This window comes from Acomys minous (assembly GCF_964271855.1).
Source record: "Acomys minous genome assembly, chromosome: 12".
Classification (NCBI taxonomy): domain Eukaryota; kingdom Metazoa; phylum Chordata; class Mammalia; order Rodentia; family Muridae; genus Acomys; species Acomys minous.
In genome coordinates, this window is record NC_140493.1 from 13342626 (window position 1) to 13365586 (window position 22961).

The window sequence follows — 22961 nt, forward strand, 5'->3', positions numbered from 1 at the left end:
CCTGCTCACGTGGCGACACACAGCGGCAGGTAAGAAAGGAACATAACTGTTAAGCACTGGGGGCTGTAGGGGTTGTGGAACACAGTCAGGAGGCACCTTCGGCCTTCCCTCACCTCTACTCCATTCACAGCACCTAAACCCAGGTTAAGACCAGGAAAGGCCAAGTTGAAGGCCACGGAACAGGCCCCGCCCACTTATAAGTCCCGCCCTCAGCAGAAAGCTAGCCAATGAGAGCGAGAGACCAATTCCGGGGCGGGACTAGTAACGGAAAGGGGCGGGGCGTCGTTGCCAGGAGTCCCCTCCTTCCTTTCCCGCCTCCTCGTGGGCTGTGGAGCTGACAAGAGCGCGGGCCCAGCCTGAGGTGAGCGAGGCCAGCGCGCCCAGGGGCCCCCGACTGTCGCGGCACGCCTGGACCTGAGGGAGTCATGGACTCTGGGGCGGGGTCCCCGCGGTACTCACCGCCTCCCACGAAAACCTTCAACCGCTGTAACTCGCCGCTTGCTTACGCCCCTCAGGCCTCACCTGCCTCTTCTAACACCTCACCTTTTCCCCTTAGTTCCTACGCCCCCCAGACCCAGCTTTCCTTCATAGCCTCACCCTACAGCCAAATATACCACCCTTCAGTCTCCTCACACACTCCAAGTACTTCCCCTCAGATCTCCTCATCTCCGTACCCTTACCTCCCCTCAGCTTCCTCTCACTCCATAACCCCTCAACTTACCCCACATCCTCTCCCCCCTTAGCTTCCTCAGCCTACACTCTTTTTGTTTTGTTTTTGTTTTCCAGACAGGGTTTCTGTGTGTAGCTCTGGCTGTCCTGGAACTCGCTCTTTCCCCCCCCCCCCTAAGATTTATTTATTATGTATACAGTGCTCTGCCTGCTTGTACCCCTGCAGGCCAGAAGAGGGCATCAGACCACATTCTAGATGGTTGTGAGCCACCATGTGGTTGCTGGGAATTGAACTCAAGACCTCTGAAAGAGTAGTCAGTGCTCTTAACCACTGAGCCATCTCTCCAGCCCAGGAACTCATTCTTTGTTTGTTTGGTTGGTTTTGTTTTTTGTTTTTTTCTTTTTTTGAGACAAGGTTTCTCTGTGTAACCTTGGCTGCTCTGGACTCGCTTTGTAGACCAGGCTGGCCTCGAACTCACAGCGATCTGCCTTCCTCTGCCTCCCGAGTGCTGGGATTAAAGGCATTTGTCACTACACCCAGCCAGCTAGAACTCGTTCTTAAGACCAGGCTGGCCTCAGAATCACAGAGATCCTCTTGCCTCTGCTTCCTGAGTACAGGGATTGAAGGCCTACACCACCGCTGCCTGCCTTCAACCCACAGCCCAGATGCTCTCCTTGTTATTATCCTCCTCTCAGAATCTTCAACCCCCACCACACATCCTAATCTTTTTTTTTTTCACATCCTAATCTTTCTCCCCTCGTCTCCTCACACTATTCCCTTGCCTCCTTCCAGATTCCTTGACTCAACGCCCTAGATGCCTCCCCTTCATCTCTTCACTCCACACTTTATCTCCCTTTTATCCACTTCTTCAACTCATCCTTATCCTCTTTCCTTAATCTCCCTGTCCCTCTAAGACAGTGGTTCAGTCTCCAAACCCTTAAGATCTTTTCATTCAGTCTCCTTGCCCTATATCCAAAATGCCTTGCCTTTAAGCTTCTCACCCACACCCACTCTGCTCACAACAAACATCACCCTTCAGCTTCTCCTCACACCTGAGATGGTTTGAATAAGACTGTCCCCCCCCCCCAACCCCACCCCATAAGCTCATGTATTTGAATGCTTGGTCTCTAGAGAGTGGAACTCTGAAAGGATTAGAAAGATTAGGAGGTGTGGCCTTGCTGGAGTAGGTATTGCCTTGTTGAAGGAATTGTGTCACTGGGGGTGAGCGTTGAGGTTTCAAAAACCCTTATCAGGCCCGTGTGCTCTCTCTGCCTCTGCAGCAGCATGTAGCTCAGAACCTGCTTGCATGCCCCCGTGCTTCCTACTTTAAGAGGTGCCTTGGTCATGGTGTCTCTTCACAGCAATAGAGCCGTGACTAAGTTGGTACCAGAGAGCGGGTATTGCTGTCACAGCCATGACCGTGCTGCTTGGTGGAATGTGGACTTTGGAACTTTGGGTTACGAAAGCAGTTGAAGGCTTTAAATGGGGCTTAATGGGCCACCCTAGTAGGAGCATGGAAGACAGTGGTGCTGAGACAGTGTAAATTCTGGTGGCCCAGCTAATGAAGTTCAGAGTGGAAGAATTATTAGTAAGTGGCCTACAGAGAATTCTTCTGATAGTTGGGCAAATGTGGCTGTTTTTTGCTCTAGTTCAAAAATCTATCTGAAATTAAATTTAAGAGTTTTTGGACTAATGGCATTGACAGAGGAGATTTCTTTCTTTCTTTCTTTTCTTTTCTTTTTTATTTTTTCCTCTTTTTTTGGTTTTTTGAGACAGGGTTTCTCTCTGTAGCCTTAGCTGTCCTGGAGTCACTTTGTAGATCAGGCTGGCTTTGAACTCACAGTGATCCACCTGCCTCTGCCTCCTGAGTGCTGGGATTAAAGGTGTGTCCATGCCTGACATGACAGAGGAAATTTCAAGACAGCCTAATATTGACTATTTGATATGGTTATTAGTGGTAGCTCTCATGCAGTGCTACAGTATAAAGGAACAAGGGAGGCTAGGAAAAATACAAAATGTACAGTGTGAGGAGAAATTTTGTTGGAATATTTTGTTGGAGACAAGTCCAGTGCTCAAGGAGATAAGAAGTTTAAAGAAAAGCCAGAAAAAAACATAAAGAAAAGGTTAACTTCAAAAAAGAAAAGAAAAGCCTCCTGCTAAGTGGAATAAAGAGAGTAGTGTCCTCAGGGCAAGAACCTACCCAGCTAAGCGTCCACCTTGTGAATGGAATTAAAGGAAAGCTTAAGCAGTAAAGGAAACCGTCAACCACAGAAAGCTGAAGCAAGTGTAATTGGATAAGGAGGCCGTGTTCCTGTCTGAGCGAACAGTAGAACCGTGGCAGCCTCAGCCACATGGTTCTGGCTTTAGAATCAAAGATACAAGTAAGGGGTTATGGAGTGTCCCTTCACAGCTAAGGAAAGCCGATGAGGTGTGTGTCAGGAGAGGCCTGTATGGAGGCCTAGAGAGGCCGTTGCATGAAGCTGTGAAGGTAAAGCCTGGATTGTGTTGAAGACCCCAAGATGTTAAAGAGTTGTGGGATACCTGTTATGAGTTTCCTTTGTCATGATGTCTTTTCACAGAAATAGAACAATGACTAAGACACACCCTAGGTCCCCTCACCTCAGTTCTCTTAACCCACAGCCTAATCCTGCTCTCCTGACACCCACATCTTATATCCTAGGACCCTTCCCCAGAACCTCCTCCCCTACCCAGTCTCTTCTCCCCAAACTCCAGACACTTTCCCTCAAGCTCTTCACACCCTAAGTCCCCTGACTTCATTGTCCTCACCCCTCAGTCCAGATGCTTCCTCTTACTCCCTACTTCATACCCTAAGGCCCCTTTTCACAGTCTCTTACCCAGACCCTAAAATCTCTGCCATCCTCCTCCTCACTGCACACCCTACGTGCCCCTTCCTCAAAATTCCTGTGTTGTAATCAAAGACTCCTACCCTGAGTCTCTCCCTCCAAACAGTTCCTGCTCCTCTCCCCTCACATCCTGAGTCTCCCACCATCAGTCTCTGCATCCCTCATTGCAGACATTCCCCCTCAGTCTCCTCCCCTCACAAACCCTGGTCCTCACCGCATTCTCCTCACACTACACATCCCAAGTCCTGAGAATTGTGCATAAGTGCATCATTTTGATCTATCCAATTCCTCCTATATGCCACCACCACCTCTTGATTTCATTACCTCTTCTTCTTCAACTATTGTTGACTTATATATATGACATACACATACATATTTTTTTCAACCTACAAAGTCTAATAAGTGTTTCTCCTATGTGCATGTGTTTAAAACCAACCACTTAGGGTTGGGTGCTTGTCCCTAAAGAAAACTGGTTCTTCTTTCATCAGCCATTGACTGCCTGTAGATATTCATCTAAGTATGTAGCCATGTGATAATTTCCTCCTTCCATGTTGGCATGTTGATCGGTATGGTATTTGCAGGTCTTGTGCTGGCAATCATATTGTTAAGTGTCTGTGGTTGCAACAGCACCTTTGTGTCCAGAAGAAACTGTCTTGCAGCAGTCATCCTGGTCCCCAGGCTCTTACAATATTCCTTGAACTTTCGGTATAGGGATTATGTTATAGATGTCCCACTTGGGGCTGAGCACCCCACCGTCACTTAGAATCCACATTTGGACCATTTGTAATAACCTCTGTACTACCATCCACCTGCTACAAAAATAAGCTTCATTGATGAAAGATTGAAAGCTGCACTTATAATATAAAGGTAAGTATTTAGAAGGCAGCTGGAAACTCTATTTTTCAGCAGCATGCTAGTAGCAGCTTATCCTCTAGGGTCTATGGCCTCTTCAGCCATGGGTTCTTGGCTAGGTTTACAGTAGCCGGCAGGAGTTCCTCCCAGTCAAGCAGGCTTTATAGGTCCAAACATATAACTCTTGGTTACCCCCAAGATACAAGTGCCACTACTGTACCATTGGGAATATCTTGCCAGTGCAGAAGTTGCTGTTCTCATGCTTTACAGTGAGGTAGAACTGCTGATAACTCTTCTCCTTTGGAAGCTTATACATCACCTTTTGACACTATGAGGGCCAACACTGAGGAACTGGTAACACTTCCAGATACCAGTTTCCTTTCTTCCAGTGCGGTGACAGATGTGTATGGTGTCTTCAGCAGGAGGGTGTTACCCTCATGCTTTGGCAAGCAGCCAAGAACAATGGCAGTAGCCTGTATTGTCTGGGGGTCTCCTAGATTTGAATCTTTAGGCCTGAGTGTGTAGCTTGGAATAACCAGTCAGGAAAGCAGAAAGGAGCCATTGCAGGCATGGGGGAGGGGGTGACAAGGAGCTCTAGATGCAGAGAGCTGTGGCAGGAGACAGGCCAGAAGGGAAGAGAAGGACGAGGTGGGAAGGGAAGATAATACAGAGGGAGAGGAAGGAAGGATAAATAACACCAAGAATGTTTGGGAAAGTCATTGGAAAGCTTGTTATTTTATAAGCTTTCTTAAAAGTATTTTTAAATGGTTACTCCATACAGCTGAATAATGCACCCCCCAGGAACTTCATGCAACAACCCTCAGTACCAGGCAGATGATATCTCCCTTTGAGTTGTTTATTAGTTGTATTCTAAGTCTAGTAGCAAGTTTTTGTTGTGGTTGTTGTTTTGTTTTGTTTTCCAGATAGGGTTTCTCTGTGTAGCCTTGGCTGTCCTGGACTCGCTTTGTAGACCAGGCTGGCCTCGAACTCACAGTGCTCCACCTGCCTCTGCCTCCCGAGTGCTGGGATGTGCGCCACCACTGCCTGGCATTCCAGTAGCAAATTTTAGTAATAACTTTTTTAAAGTTTTTGCTTATTCCACTTATACACTTAAACTCATCTGATTATAATCTTAATATAGTCCATCTCTTTAAGTACCTCAATTGTCTTAACAAACCCGTCATGATTTTTTTTTTCTTTTTGGTTTTTTGAGACAGGGCCTCTCTGTGTATCCTTGGCTGTCCTGAACTCACTCTGTAGACCAGGCTGGCCTCGAACTCACAGCGATACACCAGCCTTTGCCTCCTGAGTTCTGGGATTAAAGGCGTGCGCCACCACGCCCGGCCCTCCCTTCGTGATTTCTTAATAGTTAGGTTCTCTTTTGTTTGCTTGATTTTGGTTTTGGTTTGATGCATGTTTGTGGTTCTTTGACATATTTCAGTATGTAGCTCAGGCTGGCTTAAAACTCATGATGATCCTCTTGCCTCTCCCTCTCAAGCGCTGACCTTACAGGCACATGCCATTAACTCTAGTTTCTTTAAGTAATTCTTATAAATATCACATCAGACTTGCAGTGAAACTTGCATTCCTTTAAATGCCCCCCAAACTGTAAATAAACTTTGGTTGAAAATTGCAGTATGTTGCTAGGTGTGGTAGCGCACGCCTATAATCCCAGCACTTGGGAGGCAGATGCAGGTGGGTCACTGTAAATTCAAGGCCAGCCTGGTCTACAAAGCAAGTTCAGGACAGCTAAGGTGACACAGAGAAACCCTATCTCAAAAAAGAAAAAAGAAAATTGCAATATGTAATAAATTACACATTTTAAAGCAGAATAGTTAAATTAATCTATTGCCCTAATATGCCTAATTAATTCTCTTCTATATCCAAATGCACAAAATGATGAATAGTCATAGTTATTGTTTTTATTCTTATAAACATTTAGGGTTGTAAATTGTTCACATTTCACACAAAACACCTTATCCCATACAATTTTGGGGAGTTCCTCTCTTGTGTTCTTTGTTTGTTTGTTTGATTTTGTTTTTGTTTTTTGGTTTGTTCTGTGTTTTTTCAAGACAGGGTTTCTCTGTGTAGTCTTGGCTGTTCTGGACTTGCTTTTAGACCAGGCTGGCCTCAAACTCACAGTGATCCACCTGCCTCTGCCTCCCAAGTGCTGGGGTTAAAGGCGTGCGTGCGTGCGTGCGTGCGTGCGTGCGTGTGTGCGTGCATGTACCACCATGCCCGGCTCCATCTCCTGTACTTTTAAGACCCTCGGTTACAGTTTAGTAAAATCTTCATGATGGGAGAATACTGGCTGGAATGCCTAGACTTGGGGACATGACTCTGCCCTGCTCTTCTACCTGTCGGTTCTGTACCCCTCGTCTCTGGATGCTTCCTTCTCCATCTGTACTCAACCTTAGCGGTCTCCTCATTGTGGACAGCATCCACACTCCAGAATCCACTTATCTAACTTCCTATCAGCATCCCTGTTCAGACGCATGGGAAGCATACTAAGCTTGTGCCTGCGATGGTTAGTTTTAATTGTCAGCACAATCTAATCTAACAGAATCACCCACCTAGGAAGAGTCTCCGTGAGGGAGCCTCGTGGCCCGTGGAAAGGCTGTGGGAGATGTGGGAGATTGCCTCGACCCTATTGAATGAAGCGGGAAGCACTGTGGGCGGCACTGTTCCCTGGCCTGGGTCTTCTCTGTAAGAGTGGAGACAATCAGCTGAGCATTAGTAAGCACGCGTGCATTTATTCTTCTTCCCTGCTCTTGACTGTGGATGTGACTCAGTGCTTCCAGTTCCTGCCTTGACTTTCTCACAGTGATAGACTGTGAAGTGTAAGCTGAGTAAACCCTTTGCCCTTAAAGTGGCTACTGTCAGGGTATTTTATCATGGCAATGCTAACCAAAACCAGGACAAAAAACAGTGAGTGGGCTTGTTGCTGTGATGAACTTGACGGTATAGCTTTTAAACCTAATTTTAACACATTTACTCTGTGTGGGAGACAGACAGACGGACAGACAGGCAGAATGCATTGCCCATGGAGAACAGAGGACAATTTTGAGAATCACTTCTCTTTTTACACAATATGGGTTTCTAGGAATTGAACTCAGGCTGTCAGGCTTGGCAAAAAGCACTCTTACGACCAAGCCATCTCGCCAGTCCTAGAATTGCTTTTTGTGGAAAGAATGTGGAATTGGCCGGGTGGTGGCGGCGCACACCTTTAATCCTAGTACTCGGGAGACAGAGGCAGGTGGATCCCTGTGAGTTCGAGGCCAGCTGGTGTATAATGTGAGTCCAGACAGCCAAGGCTACACAGAGAAACCCTGTCTCGAAAAAAAACAAAACAAAACAAAAAACAAAGAATGTGGATTCGTTTGATGCCTTGGGCTAGAAAAGCTACTGAATGATGTAAGCAGAGCCTACTGGGCCACATGTGTGCTTGGAAGAGAAATGCAGACAGTGGAGGCTCAGCTTAGGGGCCCAGAAGGGACTAAGAACTCTATTAGGAAGAAGGATAGTGACCACTCATGTGGGTATCCACTCTGCTCATGTCTTGAGATCCTGTGTGAAGATGGATTTGGAGGTAACTGGTTTATTCAGCAGAAAAAAAATCAAAGCAAGGCATTATTCAGGCTGGTGCTGCGGAAGCAGCTGTAACTGAGAGAGATCAGCACCATTGTGGAGAAGCTTCCTGCTCTGCAGTGCAACAATAGGAAGTATTCCTCAGGGATGCTGATGCAGCTGTGGTCCAAGGAGGCCAGAGGACATTAAAAGCTAGCCGTAGAACTGGGCAGTGTTGTAAACATGGTTTCATGTGGCACTGGTTTTGAAAGCATGACAGATTCAAGATTCAGATGAAGAATAGCTGAAGCCAGGTACCACTGTGGCAGGGTCAGAGATCCTGTGAAAAGGCCCTAAAGACGGGTGTGGTGGCGCACACCTTTAATCCCAGCACTCGGGAGGCAGAGGCAGGCGGATTGCTGTGAGTTCGAGGCAAGCCTGGTCTGCAAAGAGAGTCCAGGACAGCCAAGGCTACACAGAGAAACCCTGTCTCGCAAAACCAAAAAAGAAAAAAAAAAAGAAAAGGCCCTAAAGGCTGCTGAGTGAAACTGTGATGATGAAGCCTTAGTTGCATTGCAGAGCCTGGGATATTGAAGATGCCAGGATAGATTTTTGCAGCCACCCATACAGCAGAATTAGTCTCTTTCATTTTGTATTTCTTTGCTTCTTACAAGAGAACCATAAAGATTTTAACTTTATCATCTTGTGGTTCGTAGTCATGGACCTCCCCTCATCATTCATCATAGTTTTAAAGTAGTATCCAAGCTTTGTTCAGTTAGTTGGCTACAGCTCACAACTGGATAAGAATTGGGGTCACCAGAGCTACACTGAAATTCTTCAAACTATAGTAAAAAGATTGTTATCTTTTTAATATGTGTAATTCTGCGCCTTGAACCCAGGGCCTTCACTGAGCTACATCCACCCTTTGCCCAAGAAGATTGTGTTTCATCCTAAAAGAAACAAGAAGTTCTTGAGAAGTTTCAGTGGTACGATATTTTCACATCATTAAAAAAAAAATCAACACCCTGAAAATGGGCTGGGCAAGATGAGACTACAGAAGGAAGGCCATTTACAGACTATAGAAACAGTCCCAGTGAGAGGCGAGAGCCTGACAGTCAGTTCTAATGCCCTGCCTGATAGATACACCTCTCTCTCCTCTCTCTCTCTCTCTCTTTGTTGTTGTTTTTTGTTTGTTTGTTTGTTTGAGACAGAATTTCTCCATGTAGCACAGCCTGGTCCTGGCTTGGTCTACAGAGTGAGTTCCAGGACAGCCAAGGCTACACAGAACAACCCTGTCTTAAAACAACAAAAAGCACCATCTGAATCTTCAACATAAACAGGACAGTGAAGCAATGGGCATCACGATTGTCTGTTTTGTGCCAAGAGAAAGGGCTGAGAGGACCCTCACTGACATTCCAAAGCCAGTAAAGGAGAGGGCCCAAAGAGAGCAGCTTAGGAGCTAGCAGAGAGATCTAACTTAAATACCAGGAGGATTCTGAGCAGGAGAAAATGCCTGCCTCGTAGGGGCTAAAGAGGTTAAATATAGGGGCTGGAGAGATAGCTCGGTGGTTAAGAGCACCACCTGCTCTTCAAAGGTCCTGAGGTCAATTCCCAGCAACCACATGGTGGTTCACAACCATCTGTAATATGATCTGCTCCCCTCTTCTGGCCTACAGGTGTACGTGCAGGCAGAACATTGTATACATAATAATAAAAAATAAATCTTAAAAAAATATGTATATATATATGGACAGAGGTGCCATGAGTATGCCTTTTATGACTGGTCTAATCAGTTTCAGTGAGAAGCAGAGAAAGATACCAGACTACAAGAGAGTGATGAGGTAGGAACCCCAGGACAGGTCAACCTATGTGGCCTGGCTATAAAACCGGGACTAACCCTACAAAAAAAGATTCAAGGAAGGTGCTCCAGATGCTTTCTTTTGTTCTGTTTTTCAAGACAGGGTTTCTCTGTGTAATAGCCCTGGCTGTCCTGGAGTCACTTTGTAGACCAGGCTGGCCTTGAACTCACAGTGATCCACCTGCCTCTGTCTCCCAAGTGCTGGAATTACAGGCATGTGCTGCCGTGCCTGGATCCCCCCACCTTTTTTTAAATCACCCACTCTCAGCCCACTGCCATGGCCACCTGTTCTTAGAAAACTATCTCACTAAAAAAAAAACAGGCCAACAGAAAAGATGGGCTCCCCAGTGAGGAATGGCTCCAGAAGTGACCCCAAAAGGTCATATGCCCTACCCCATACCTCAAATCTGCCTCATGCCTGTCAGAGGCCTTCTGGTCTGGCCCCAGAATTTCACCCTTATCCTGGTGTGGTGCCTATACCTGTAACCCCAGCACTTTGGAAGTGGAGGCAGGAGTATCAGGAGTTTAAGCAAGTTCAAGGTCAGACTGGGCTACACAAGACCATGTCTTTCAAAACAAAACTTCCTTCTAACAGTTTGAGGATGACAGACACTGACCAAAAGCAACTTGGGGAGGAAAGGGCTTTTTTCTTTTTTTTTTTTCTTTTTTCTTTTTCTTTTTTTTTTTTTTTTTTTTTTTTGTTTTTCGAGACAGGGTTTCTCTGTGTAGTCTTGGCTGTCCTAGACTCGCTTTGTAGTCCAGGCTGGCCTTGAACTCACAGCGATCCGCCTGCCTCTGCCTCCCGAGTGCTGGGATTAAAGGCGTGCGCCACCACGCCTGGCTGGAAAGGGCTTTTTTCATCTTATAAATTACACTCCACAATCAAGGGAAGCCAGAGCAGGAGCTCAAGCAGAGACCTAGAGGCAGAAGCTGGAGCAGAGGCCATGAAGGAGTGCTGCTTACTGGCTTGCTCGGCTACCTTTCTTACACAGCCCAGGTCCACCTTTTAGGGATGTCACCACCCACAGTGGGCTAACCTTCCTATATAAATTAGCAATCGCAAAATGCCCCACTGGGGCTGAAGAAATGGCTCACAATTAAGAGCACTTGCTGCTCTTGCCAAGGACCTGGGTTCAGTTCCCACCAGCCTCATAGTGGCCAACAACTATTATAAAGCCAGTTACAGGGGATTCAGTGCCCTCTTCTGATTTCCATTCACGTGCACAAAACCCCAAACAGACAGACAGACAGACAGACAGACAGACAGACAGACACACACACACACACACACACACACACACACACACACATAATTAAAAGTAAATCTTGAGGACTGGAGAGATGGTTCTGCAATTAAGAGCACTGGCTGCTCTTCCAGTGGGCCTGGATTCAGTCAACTCCAGGACCTACAAAGCAGCAGCTCACAACTGTGTAACTCCAGTTCCAGGGGATCCGATGCCCTCTTCTGGCCTCTTCAGATGTTGCATACATGAGATGCACAGGTGTACAGGCAAGCAAAACACCCATACACATAAAAATAAATAAACAAACCTTTAAAAATAATATTAAATTAATTAAATAAATTTTTGAAAGGAAAAAAGGAAAAGAAAGGGGGAGAGAGAGAGAGAGAGAATAATTTTTCCCACAGACATGCTCACAGGCCAATCGAGTGGAGGCAGTTCCTCAGCTGAAATTCCATCTTCCAGGTGTGTCGAGTTGACAGCTGAAACTGATTATGACACATAACAAGGGCCAAAGGGAAAAAAGGAACAATTAGCATTGCTATAGTCCGTGTGGACCCGTCCACACACTTCTGTCTAACCTTCACAGAGCCTCTGGGGCATGAGTGGTGGAGTCCAACCTTGAGAGATGGCAAACGGCTGCTGAGGGACCGCCCACCTGTGAGCCGTAGGGAGGGAACTAAAGTGCTGGATGTCCCATGCAGCTTCTTTCCGTTCACTGCCTAGATGGCTGACTCTGAGCCTGGGGAAAGAAGCTATGATAACATGCTGAAAATGCTGTCCGACCTGAATAAGGACCTGGAAAAGCTACTGGAAGAGATGGAAAAAATCTCAGGTAGGATGCCTTCCCAAACACCGCCTTTCCTTCCTCAACAGCTCTGCTGCTCCCTAAACTCACGAACCTATACCAAGTGCCTTCTCTAGCAAGGGTTTCTCCAGCACCTTCCAACTCATAGCTGGTAACTATGGCAACACAAAAGTTAGCAGCTCCAGTGACTGGCTTTGAATTATTTTGTGATTATCTCTCATGTGATTACATCTCACTTCTACCATTGGTCCATTATCATCTTGAAGGCAGAAAAAGACGCACGTAATCAGCGTAGCACCAGATACTACCTCCCCTATGCAGCAGATGGCAAGCGTGCACAGGTCATTATTGCACTGGGGAACAGAAGGTGAACAGTCTGTCTGTGAATTATTTAAGTAAAGGTTTGGAACACTCATAAAACTAGTGTACTCCTGAGAATGGGAGGCACAGTACTATGGAATGAAACAGCAACAGGATGAGTGCTTTCTTCATTCTTGGGAAATAATATTATTTTGTTGTTTTATTCAGTGTGTTTCAATGAAGCAGTAGTAGCAACAACATCATAATTTTATATGTTTTTAATTCAAAATATGTATAATTCTAGAGGCATGCAGATCTCTGAGTTCTAGACCAGCCTTGTCTACAAAATGAGTTCCAGGACGGCCTGGGCTACACAGAGAAACCTTGTCTCAAGACAAAATGAAAGACTTAATTTTGGGCCTGGAGAGGTAGCTTAGTGATTAAGAGCACTGGCTGCTCTTCCAGAGCTCCTGAGTTAAATTCCCAGCACTGGAATTGCTTCTATAATGGAATCTGATTCCGTCTCTGGCACCTCATGAAAACAGAACACTCATATACATAAGATAAATCATATTCATATGTATATATATGTAATTCTTATAATCTATGAGCCCAAATTTTGCTACAGAAAATAGAGAGTGCTTTACCGTACATAGACATGTATATTTTATTCAAATTAAAACAATTTTAGAGCAAGCAAGATGTCTGTGAGTACAGAAAGGCACTTGTAGCTGAGCCACAATCCAGGGATTGTGAGTTTAATCCCTGGAACCCACAGTGAAAGGAGAGAACTGACTCCTACACATCGTCAACCTCTGACCTCCACACATGTATGATGGCACATGAGCATGTGTGTACCAACACACACAGGATCCTGCATGCACACAGTGCACATAAACTCGGGCAGGCTCATGCACATACACAGAAACACAGTTTAATTTTTAAGATGTAGCCAAAAAGCTATGTAATTCCAGTCTAACTGTTTGTCCTTTTATTAACTAGAACTACTCTGTGCCTTTTAAACTTAGAAGCGAGCCTGCTGGTGGTGGCGCACTCCTTTAATCCCAGATTTGGGAGGCAGAGACAGGCAGACTTCTGTGAGTTTGGGGACAGCCTTCTACAGAGCAAGTTCCAGAACAGCTAAGGATACACAGAGAAGCCCTGCCTCTAAAAAACCAAAAAAACAAAACAAAGCAAGAAAACAAGAAAAAGAATAGAAACTTGAATAGAAATCATTCCTTTTGTGAAAGTGGGTAAGGGCCAGGAATAGACATCAATGTGACCATAATTTTAAAATATGAACTAAGATGAAAATATTTACATTTTATATTAAAATGGCTAGCACTAATAATGTTGTGTTGTTGTGATGGTGCTAAGATGGAGATGAAGAACACTCCAGAAGACACGGTTGAGACAAGTGTGAGGGGTCAGAAAGGTGCCAAATTCCTGAGATGTCTAGCCAAAGAGGGCCAGACTGAGGAGACAAGGACTAGAATCACCCAAGGGCTTTCACCATTCTCCTCTAGGTGACGGGCAGCTTCAAGGTTTCAAGCCTTTCCCTTCACAGGGATTTTGGAGGTTTGATTTGGTTTGGTTTGGTTTTTTGAAACAGGGTTTCTCTGTTTTAGCCCTTGGCTGGCCTTGAACTTCACAGAGATGCACCTGCCTCTGCCTCCCAAGTGCTGAGATTAAAACCGTGTGCCACCACTACCCAGGCACTCACAGGGATTTTTGACATGATTTTGTTGTTGTTGTTGTTTTATTTGTTTATAGCCTGATCCCAGCCCCCTCCCTTCTCCCAGTCCCACCCTCATGCCCCTTCCACATGACCCCACTACTTCTCAGAGAATGGGAGAGTCCCAAGGGGTACCATCCCACCCTGGCACCTCAAGTCCCAGAAGAACTAAGCACAATCTCTCCCACCGTGGCCTGATGAGGCAGGCCACTAGGGGAAAGGGATCCAGAGGCAGGCAACAGAGTCAGAGACAGCCTCTACTCCCATTGTTAGGGGACCCACATGTTGACCAAGCTGCATATCTGCTACATAGGCGTAGGAGGTCTAGGCCCAATCCATGCATGCCCTTTGGTTGGTGGTTCAGTCTCTATGAGCCTCAATAAGCCCAGATCAGTTGACTCTGAGGTCTTGTGGTTTATCAGATGTTTTATCACAGCTTAAGTGTGATAAACCCTAATGCAAACAGTACCACAGTTGGGGACAAACTATTCGAATGGCCAAGACTGAAGATATTTCTCATTCAACTACCACACAAATCTTCATACAAATTGTCTAATTTAAGGAATAATATATTATTTTTAAAGTTTTATTTATTCATTTATCATTCCTTAAGAATGTTATCAATATATAAGCAACCACAAATTAAATGCTGTTTTAATTTTTTGAATAATTTATTTTGGTTTTTTGTTTTGTTTTGTTTTTAAGAGAATGTCTCACTATGTAACCCAAGCTAGGCCAGGGGGATAGATCATGGGGTTACAAGTTCAGAATAAGCTGAAAAGCATAGTTTGCAGCATACATTAGGCTAAGGAAATAGAAACTTATTCCTAAAAGGTACCAAGAATTAATAACAGTGTATGACAATGTGGCTCCTTAACAGCAACGTGGCTCCTGTTTTGGTTTCACATAGCTCTAGCTGTCCAATTACTCACAGTATATACCAGCCAGACCTCAGAGTCACAGAGATCCCTCTGCCTCTGTCCTGAGGGTTGGGATTAAAAGATTGAACCAAGACACCCGACCTCTACATATTTTTCTAGGCACATACTTGTGTGGTTTTGTTCCTATTAGAAGTGGATACTTTCTACTTTACTAAGCCACAGAAAGGCTGCACAGGTCTGGCTATATAGTACTCTTCTGTGTTACTGATAGTGATAATAACAGCTTTGTAGAGGAGTGTTAATTCAGAACATGACTGCTCTGGCAAGAGATCACATCCAAAGACCTTCTAGGTCTGTGTGATCCAGCTGGAATACAAACGTGCCTTTAATCCAGGAGACAGAGGCAAGCAGACCTGAGTTCAAGGCCACCCTGATATAGAGCAAGTATCAGGTAAAGAAAAGCTTAAGTCCAGGCATGGTGATATATGCCTTTAATTGCAAATGAAGGTAAAGTTAGTTTGTAGAAGGAAGCACCCATGTTTAAAAATGATACCTAATTGAGTGGCAGAAAAGGTGACAAATCAGAGTTAACAAAAATAGGATATGCCCAACTCTCACAAGAAGAGAGAGGAAAGGGAAGCTACTTAAAAGGCAGTTTTTCAGAGAGAGGAGACAGTTTTACCAGGACGGGAACAGAGAGATGGGTTGCCGAGAGAGACCACTCAGGCGAAGATGGAATGAGCCAGAAAATGAGAAGGAGCCAGATTAGAGCAGGTTGCTGAGTTAGTTTAAGGCCAAGCAAAGCAATTCTGGGCTAAGAGAGAAGCCAGATTGAATAAGTCAGCAGGGAGAAGAGTTTGAGCCAGAACAGCTGAGTTGAACCAGCCAGCCCAGAGCTCAGAAAGAACAAGTAAGGGTGAGCTCATTAAGCAGCAAGTCTCAGAGGCTGAAAACATTCTAGGCCTAGGTTAGATTGTATGGAGGCTAGAAACTTCCAGGACTGGGCCTAGGTTAGCAGAAGGAGGCAGTAAACCTCTGAGACAACAACTGAGCTGGACAAATAAAAACTACGTTTACACAGCTTATGTTTACTTTTTTTTTTACCATTTTTTTTATTAATTTGTTCATATTACATCTTGATTGTTAGCCCTTCCCCTGTTTCCTCCCATTCTTCCCTCCCTCCCACTTCCCCCCTTCTCCCCTCCCCTATGTCTGTGATTGAGGGAGACCTCCTCCCCCTATATATGCTCTAAGATTATCGAATCTCTTCTTGGTAACTTGCTATCCTTCCTCTGAGTGCTGCCAGGCCTCCCCATCCAGGGGACGTGGTCAGAAAAGGGGCACTAGAGTTCTTGTGAGAGTCAGATCTCACTCTCCACTCAATGGTGGAGAATATCATGTTCGTCAGCTAGGTCTTGGTAGAGGTTCGAAGTTTACTGCCTATTTCTCCTTGACTGGTGCCTTAGTTTGAGGAGGACCCCAGGACCCAGATCTGCCTGTCATAAAGTTCTTCTTGTAGGTTTCCAGGACCCTCTGGATCCTTTTATTTCCCCATTCTTCCATGCTACTCTCGCCTAAAGTCTCAATAGGATGTCCTCTCCTCTGACCCACTTTCTTGGTAAGTAAAGTTTTTCATGGGACGTATCCCTTGGGCTAGTGTTTTGATATAAGTGAGTATATACTGTTTGTCTCTTTTTGCTTCTGGGTGAACTCACTCATTATGATAATTTCTAGGTCAATCCATTTGTCCACAAATTTCGGGAATTCCTTGTTTTTAATAGCTGAGTAGTACTCCATAGTGTAAATGTACCACAGTTTCTTAGTCCATTCTTCTACTGAGGGACACTTAGGCTGTTTCCATGTTCTGGCTGTTATGTATAAAGCAGCTATGAACATGGTTGAGCATATGTCCCTGTTGTGTGTTAGGGCATTTTCTGGGTATATTCCAAGGAGTGGGATAGCTGGGTCTTGAGGAAGCCCTATTCCCATTTTTCTGAGAAAACACCAGATCAGCTTATGTTTATTACATACCACATTGATGTATTCCTGTGGGCTCTAAATACATTATTTCATTTACTTACAACAGCTTTAGGGCTATCTACCATTATATCCTGTTTATGGATGAGGTGGCCTGGTGGGGAATGTGATTACCATATGTTGGATGCCCTAGGTTCACTCCCTAGCACTAACTCTACCTTTTCTTACCCCCAGAAAAAGAGAAAAAGAATAATGTAGCTAAATACTAATAAATAGCTGAAATAGCTCTCTACCTTTTTATTGGCAATTCTGGAATCAGATCACTCAAGGAACTGTAAATTCTTGCTAATTCTCTCTTGAGAATCATCACAGCTTTCCTACTCACCGTCCTTTTCCAAACTACCCTCAGTGGCTTAGGGTTTTGTTATGGAAGCACCCAAATCCTCGGGCACCCAAATCAGTATCTGCTATCTATTCCTGCACAATAAATCCAGGATGCTGGAAGCCAAAAGCATTTGTTATGGCCCAACTTTAGAAGGAAATAAATCTGAATTTGGCATAGCTTTAGGTTCTGGCTATGATTCCCCTAAGATCAAGTCGCTAAGCCAACCATCGCTTCAGTCCCTGCACACTTGACTGTGTGCTGGAAAATCTGCTTCCAAACTCATAGTTGGGGACAGGAGATTTTGTTTCCACCTTCTTTCTTTTCCTTCCCTTTCCTTCCTCTCTTTGGATGGTGGTGGTGCTGAGGCCTTAGGAATACTAGGCAAGTCATCTCTCCTTGAGCTACAGTCTTAGCAGGAGGCTTTTCTGTGTGACCTCTTCTTAGGGCTGGTCTTGACTTTGCCTGCCACTTCTCTGTCACACACATACTGTTTACTTTCTTCTCAGCATGTTTCACAATCTCCAATGACTTATTTGCTGGGAATCTGTCTTCTCCCACCGCAGCTTATCATGGACAGTTCAGGAACCCAGATATGTCCTCTCTGTACCCTTCTGTATAGTACCAGAGCTGCCTTAACAAATGGCAGGACAGAGTGGCAGTCAGTAAACAGTAAATGCATGCAAACCTCGAGTTCCTTGAGAAGCACATTTCTGAACTGGGATGTGGTAACACACACCTTTAATCCCAGCACTTGGGAGGTAGCAGCAAGAGGAGTTCAGGGTCACCCTCAGCCACTTAGCAAGCTTGAGGCCAGCCTGAGTGACATGAGACCCTATCTTTACTGATGTCCTTACAGTGCTTGGAGCCATGCTGCCAGCTAACTTTTATCAGTAATTCTAACTACAGGCATGAAGGGGCCTCCTCCTGTTCAAAATACAGATGTTACCAAAGTCATTTGCAGCTACAGGATACTCTTTTTTCTTGACTTTTACTGTAAATATATTTATGTTATGTGTATGGATGTTTTTGCCTGCCTGTGTGCATGACTTACACTATGTTTGCAATGTTCAAAGAGGCCAGAAACGAGTGCCAGAGTAATCATCTGAGACTGGAGTTAGAGACAGTTGTGAATGGTCTGGTGGGTTCTGGAAATCCAACCCGTGTCCTCAGGAATAGCAGCAGTGCCCTGAACCACTAAACCAACTCTCCAGCCCCCAGAACACTCTTCAGAAAGGAACCTCCTTGGGAATTGTTGTCTTAGGATAAAATTCTTGTTTCACTTTGTTAGTTTGTTGATTTGTTTTGTTTTGTTTTCTTTTTTTAGACAGGGTTTCTCTGTGTAGCCTTGGATGTCCTGGACTCACTTTATAGACCAGGCTGGCCTCAAACTCAATCTGCCTGCCTCTTCCTGTAGTGCTGAGACTAAAGGTGTGCACCACCACGCCTGGCTGTTGGTTGATTTTTTTTGGGGGGGGGAGGTTTTTATTCTTCCCATGTTAGGCATCAAGTCAAGGCTTCGTGCGTGCTGTGGAGGGTGTGGGGGTTTGAATGAGAATGGCCCTCATAGGCTCACAAGTTTGACTATTTGGTCCCCAGTTAATGGAACTGTTGGGGAAGGATTAGAAGGTGTGGCTCTCTTGGAGGAGTTGTGTCACGCTAGGCCCAGTCTCACTCTCTATCTCTGCCCGCAACTTGTGCATCAGATGTGAGCTCTCAGCTAATTCTCCAGTGCCATACCTGCCTGCCTACTGCCAAACTCCTAGCCATGATAGTCATGGACTCACTCTCCGAGTCTATGTAAACAAGCTCCCAATTAAATGCTTCCTTTTGTAAGTTGCCTTGTCATAGTGTCTCCTCACAGTAATGGAAGTGACTAAGACAGAGGGCCCTACCCCCATCTTCAGAAACAAGGTGTGCTAAAGAGTGCGTCCATCTCTTTTCTATGGACGCTGGCCTCATAAAAGATTTTCTTTCTCTGATTTGGCCTAGGAAGCTCAGATTCATTTCTTTTAGCTATTTTTGTTTTGTTTTGTTTTCTTTTTTGTTTTGTTTTGTTTTCTGAGACAGAAGTTTCTCTGTATTAGCCCATTCTTTGAGCTACTTTTATCCCCTGATGTTATTTTCTTTCCCACCTTAAGTCTTTGCCCTGAGTACCTAAATTATTTATTTTATAATAAAAGTTTCTAGCCAGGTGTAGTGGTGCACACCCATAGTCCCAGCACTGAGGGGGCAAAGGCAGGCCATCTCTGTTAGTTGGAGACCAACCTGGTTTACAAAGCAAGTCCAGGACAGCAAAGGCTACACAGAGAAACCCTATCTCGAAAAATAAAAAACCAAAAAACCAAATTAAATTGAAATTTAAAAGTTTCTAATGTTAAGCAGTTCTTCTCATGTGGGCATGCAGGTTCGTTGCTCAGAATTCTACCTCCCACCAAACCCTGAGTGCGAACATAACGGGGCCAAGTCCTTTGATAGCCATAGCAAGGTCATCTTTCTTCTAGTTTCTGATAATATTCCTTATTTCCTCCTGAGTTCTCATCAGAATGGCTTTACCATCTGCAGGTCCCTAAGCATTCTGTCCAGCGTTGCATATATTCTCTAAGAAGATGCAGGGTTTTTCTCTAAATTCAAGTTCCATTCGTGACAATACTGTATCATGCATTTCTATTATAAGCTTCAAAACTCTAGCGGCCTCTACCCACCACCAAAGCTGCCCCCACACTTGCAGGTGTTTGTTATAACAACACTCTCCTTGTTGTGCTGACTAATCATCTGGGGATACTAAAACAGATGGCCACAAACAAAATAGCTTTAAAAATAAACATTTATTTCTCATGGTCCTAGAATCCAGGAAATCCAAGATCAAGGTGCCAGTGGGTTATCTGGTGAGAATTGTCTTCCATGTTTGTCTAGTCATCCACCTTCTCAGTGTGTCCTCACAAGGCCAATTGCAAGTGCTGTGTCTCTTTTAAAAAGACACCAGCCCCATGAGTCACGAGGCTCTTCCCTTATTACTGCACATCTCAAAGGCCCATTACCTAATACCATTAACTTGTATTTCAGTACATAAATGTGGGGCATACATGCATTCAGTCTATATCATGTGCTAGGAGTTTGTATATTAGCGGTTGGCTCTCACTTGAAGCTGGTAGGTATTCTGTTTTGTGAATGAGGAGGCTTGGTTAGCAAATGAGCACCCTTGTTGAAGCTCACGTAGCTAGCAAGTAGAGAGACAGGAAGCCGACTCTGCTCTCGTGTGCAGATCCATAAGGCATCTGCTGCCTGGAAAGTGTGCTCTTCAGACCCTTTGAGTTAGAATGAGCCCAACCTGCTAGACAAAAACTCCATATGTTGTGGAATGGGCCAGTGGTCTACAGTGTAGGAAGGTCCCAAGTGCCACTCTCAATCCAAAAACTAAAGACCCCCTATGGTAGCAATAGTCATATGAGCTCTGTTGAGACTCTGCAGGTGCCTTTTCCTGTAAACTTTCCACAACTAAATCACTTCTCTATTACTTCATCTGTGACGAAGAGATGTTGCTTGCATATATATATGTACACTTGCACAGCTCTCACTAATCGTCTTCCTACAGTCTCCTTGGTTAATTTCCTTGATGATATAATTTCCCAATGTATCCAATAAGGGGACATGGATGTTGTGCTCAGTTGTCATGCAGAGGGGCGACCATGTTCTGTAAAGCTCTAGAGATGTGGACGCGCAGAACAGGCTCTGCTCACACCTCCACTGAATCTGCACAAGAACTGTGCGCTCCCTTACAGCCCCAGTAGATGCTGCCCTCAGGCTGTTCTGAGAAAAAAAGAGGAGATGCTTGGCTGTATGATACTGAGTGCTCGAAGATGCCAGACCTCCCCCGGAGGACTCCTGCCCTGTGCCTCTCTGCTGTCAGGTAGATAGGTGTCGCAGATCACTGAGCATGAGAAAACATCTAATTTGGGTCTTATGGGTCTAGAAATGGTCATCTTCCCTGAGCATGTGAGCCTGGGTAAAAAATGATGACTTCTTAGAAGTCAACCGCAACTATTAGCTGTGAACTACATGCAAGTAAGGGCCCGTGTTTTGCTCTAGTTTCCCTTCCATTCTGTCAGACCAGCCTCCAGCTTATTACTCTCATTGCCTTAAATTCTGAGAAGTTACCTCATCTAGAATATCAGCAGGTGTCATTACTGCTACTCTAGAGAGAAGTTTTATGGTGTCAGATACTTGGTGTCCCCCAGGGCCTGGCCCCTAAAGCCGAACACAGTCCCCCCAACCCCCCCCCCAGAGCATCAGTACCTCTCACCTGACTGGGCCTGTTTGGTTGTTATAGTGCAGGCAACCTGGATGGCCTATGACATGGTAGTCATGCGTACCAACCCCACACTAGCAGAGTCCATGCGCCGGCTGGAGGATGCTTTCCTCAATTGCAAAGAGGAGATGGAGAAGAACTGGCAAGAGCTACTCACCGAGACCAAGCGCAAGCAGTGAGCCACCACCTGTCACCAGCCGAAGGGCAGAACCCATGGGCATGGGTCCAGAAGCCCAGACATGTAGCTGTGTGCACGGTATTTGTTTCTCAATAAACTTATTTTCAAGCAAACCCAAGAAGCCCTTTCTGTCTTGCACTGACCCAACTTCACAGCAGACTTTGTAAGCAAAGAGACAAGTGTGTGAGGAAGATGCTTTCAGCACGCCAAACACCTGGTGGTATCCGTTGTACTAATCATAGAATAAATAGGGGGAAATGGCCAGGTGGTGGTGGCGCACGCCTTTAATCCCAGCACTTGGGAAGCAGAGGCAGGTGGATCTCCGTGAGTTCGAGGCCAGCCTGCACTATAGAGCAAGTTCCAGGACAGCCAGAGCTGTTACACAGAGAAACCCTGTCTAAAAAAAAGGGGGGGGGGGATGAGATTATAGATACAGGCACTTGCTGCTCAGGACTGATTGCCTGAGATCAAGCCCTGGTACCACACAAAGGAATAAGGAGAGAAGCAAGTCCACAGAGTCACCCTCTGATCTCTGCACATGCGCCAGGACACACGCAGTCCCCTCACAATAACAGTAAATAGTTTCTTTTAAATTATTTTATTATTCCATGTGTATGGGTGTTTCCCCTGCATGTATGTCCATGCACCACATGCATGCAGTGCCCACAGAGGCCAGAAGAGGGTGTAAGATCCCCTGGGACTGGAGCTACAGACAATTGTGAGCCACAAGATGGATTCTAGAAATCAAACCTGGCCCCTCTGGGAGAGTGCTTAACCACTGAGTTGTCTCTTCAGCCCCTAAATTCTTCTTTCTTTCTTCCTTCCTCTCTTTTTCTCTCTCTCTCTCTTTCTCTCTTTCTTTCTTGTGAAAAAAAGAAAGAAAGAAAGATGGTTCAGTTGAGATAAGCCAGGTTGCAGGTCAGGACAAGCAGCAGTACTCAGATTTACCTACCTGCCTAAAGTGGGCTTTAGTGGATGAAGGGAGAAAGCACATGATTTTGAATGTCATTTGTCCCAGGCATCAGGCCAGGAGGCCATTGGTGATCTTGTCCCCATGGGACTCCTGAATGACAGGGGTCGAGGGGAGGGTTAAATGCCTCGTCCTGGTTCACACAGGTAGCAACAGGTACAACTAGATTAAAACACAGAGCTCATGTAGAGGGGAGCCTGTCAGAAGTGGTGCGGGAGTCCAGAGTTGAAGAGAGGCTCACAGTATGCCACATGGTCTTGGGCCAGCCTGGGCCGGGACTGGGGGCAGGAGGGTCATTACACAATCAAGGGACAGGATATTCAAGTGCCGTTCAGACCCAGGATAGCAAAACTCCAGAGTGAAGATATT

General features: G+C 45.3%; 1 protein-coding gene across 3 annotated transcripts; it reads left to right on the forward strand.

Annotated features, from left to right (window-relative positions):
- The first annotated feature begins 267 nt into the window (after positions 1-267).
- Positions 268-21730, forward strand: SYCE3 (synaptonemal complex central element protein 3). Of its 3 annotated transcripts, none has more exons than XM_084802964.1 (3): positions 268-361; positions 11779-11887; positions 21466-21730. In XM_084802964.1, the coding sequence occupies exons 2-3, from the start codon at positions 11779-11781 to the stop codon at positions 21621-21623; spliced, it is 267 nt and encodes an 88-aa protein (XP_084659090.1). In that variant the 5' UTR covers positions 268-361; the 3' UTR covers positions 21624-21730. The 3 variants fall into 3 exon arrangements, with proteins under 3 accessions (XP_084659090.1, XP_084659089.1, XP_084659091.1); XM_084802963.1 differs by lacking the exon at positions 268-361 and adding an exon at positions 2173-2258; XM_084802965.1 differs by lacking the exon at positions 268-361 and adding an exon at positions 4268-4401.
- Positions 21731-22961: the final 1231 nt, after the last annotated feature.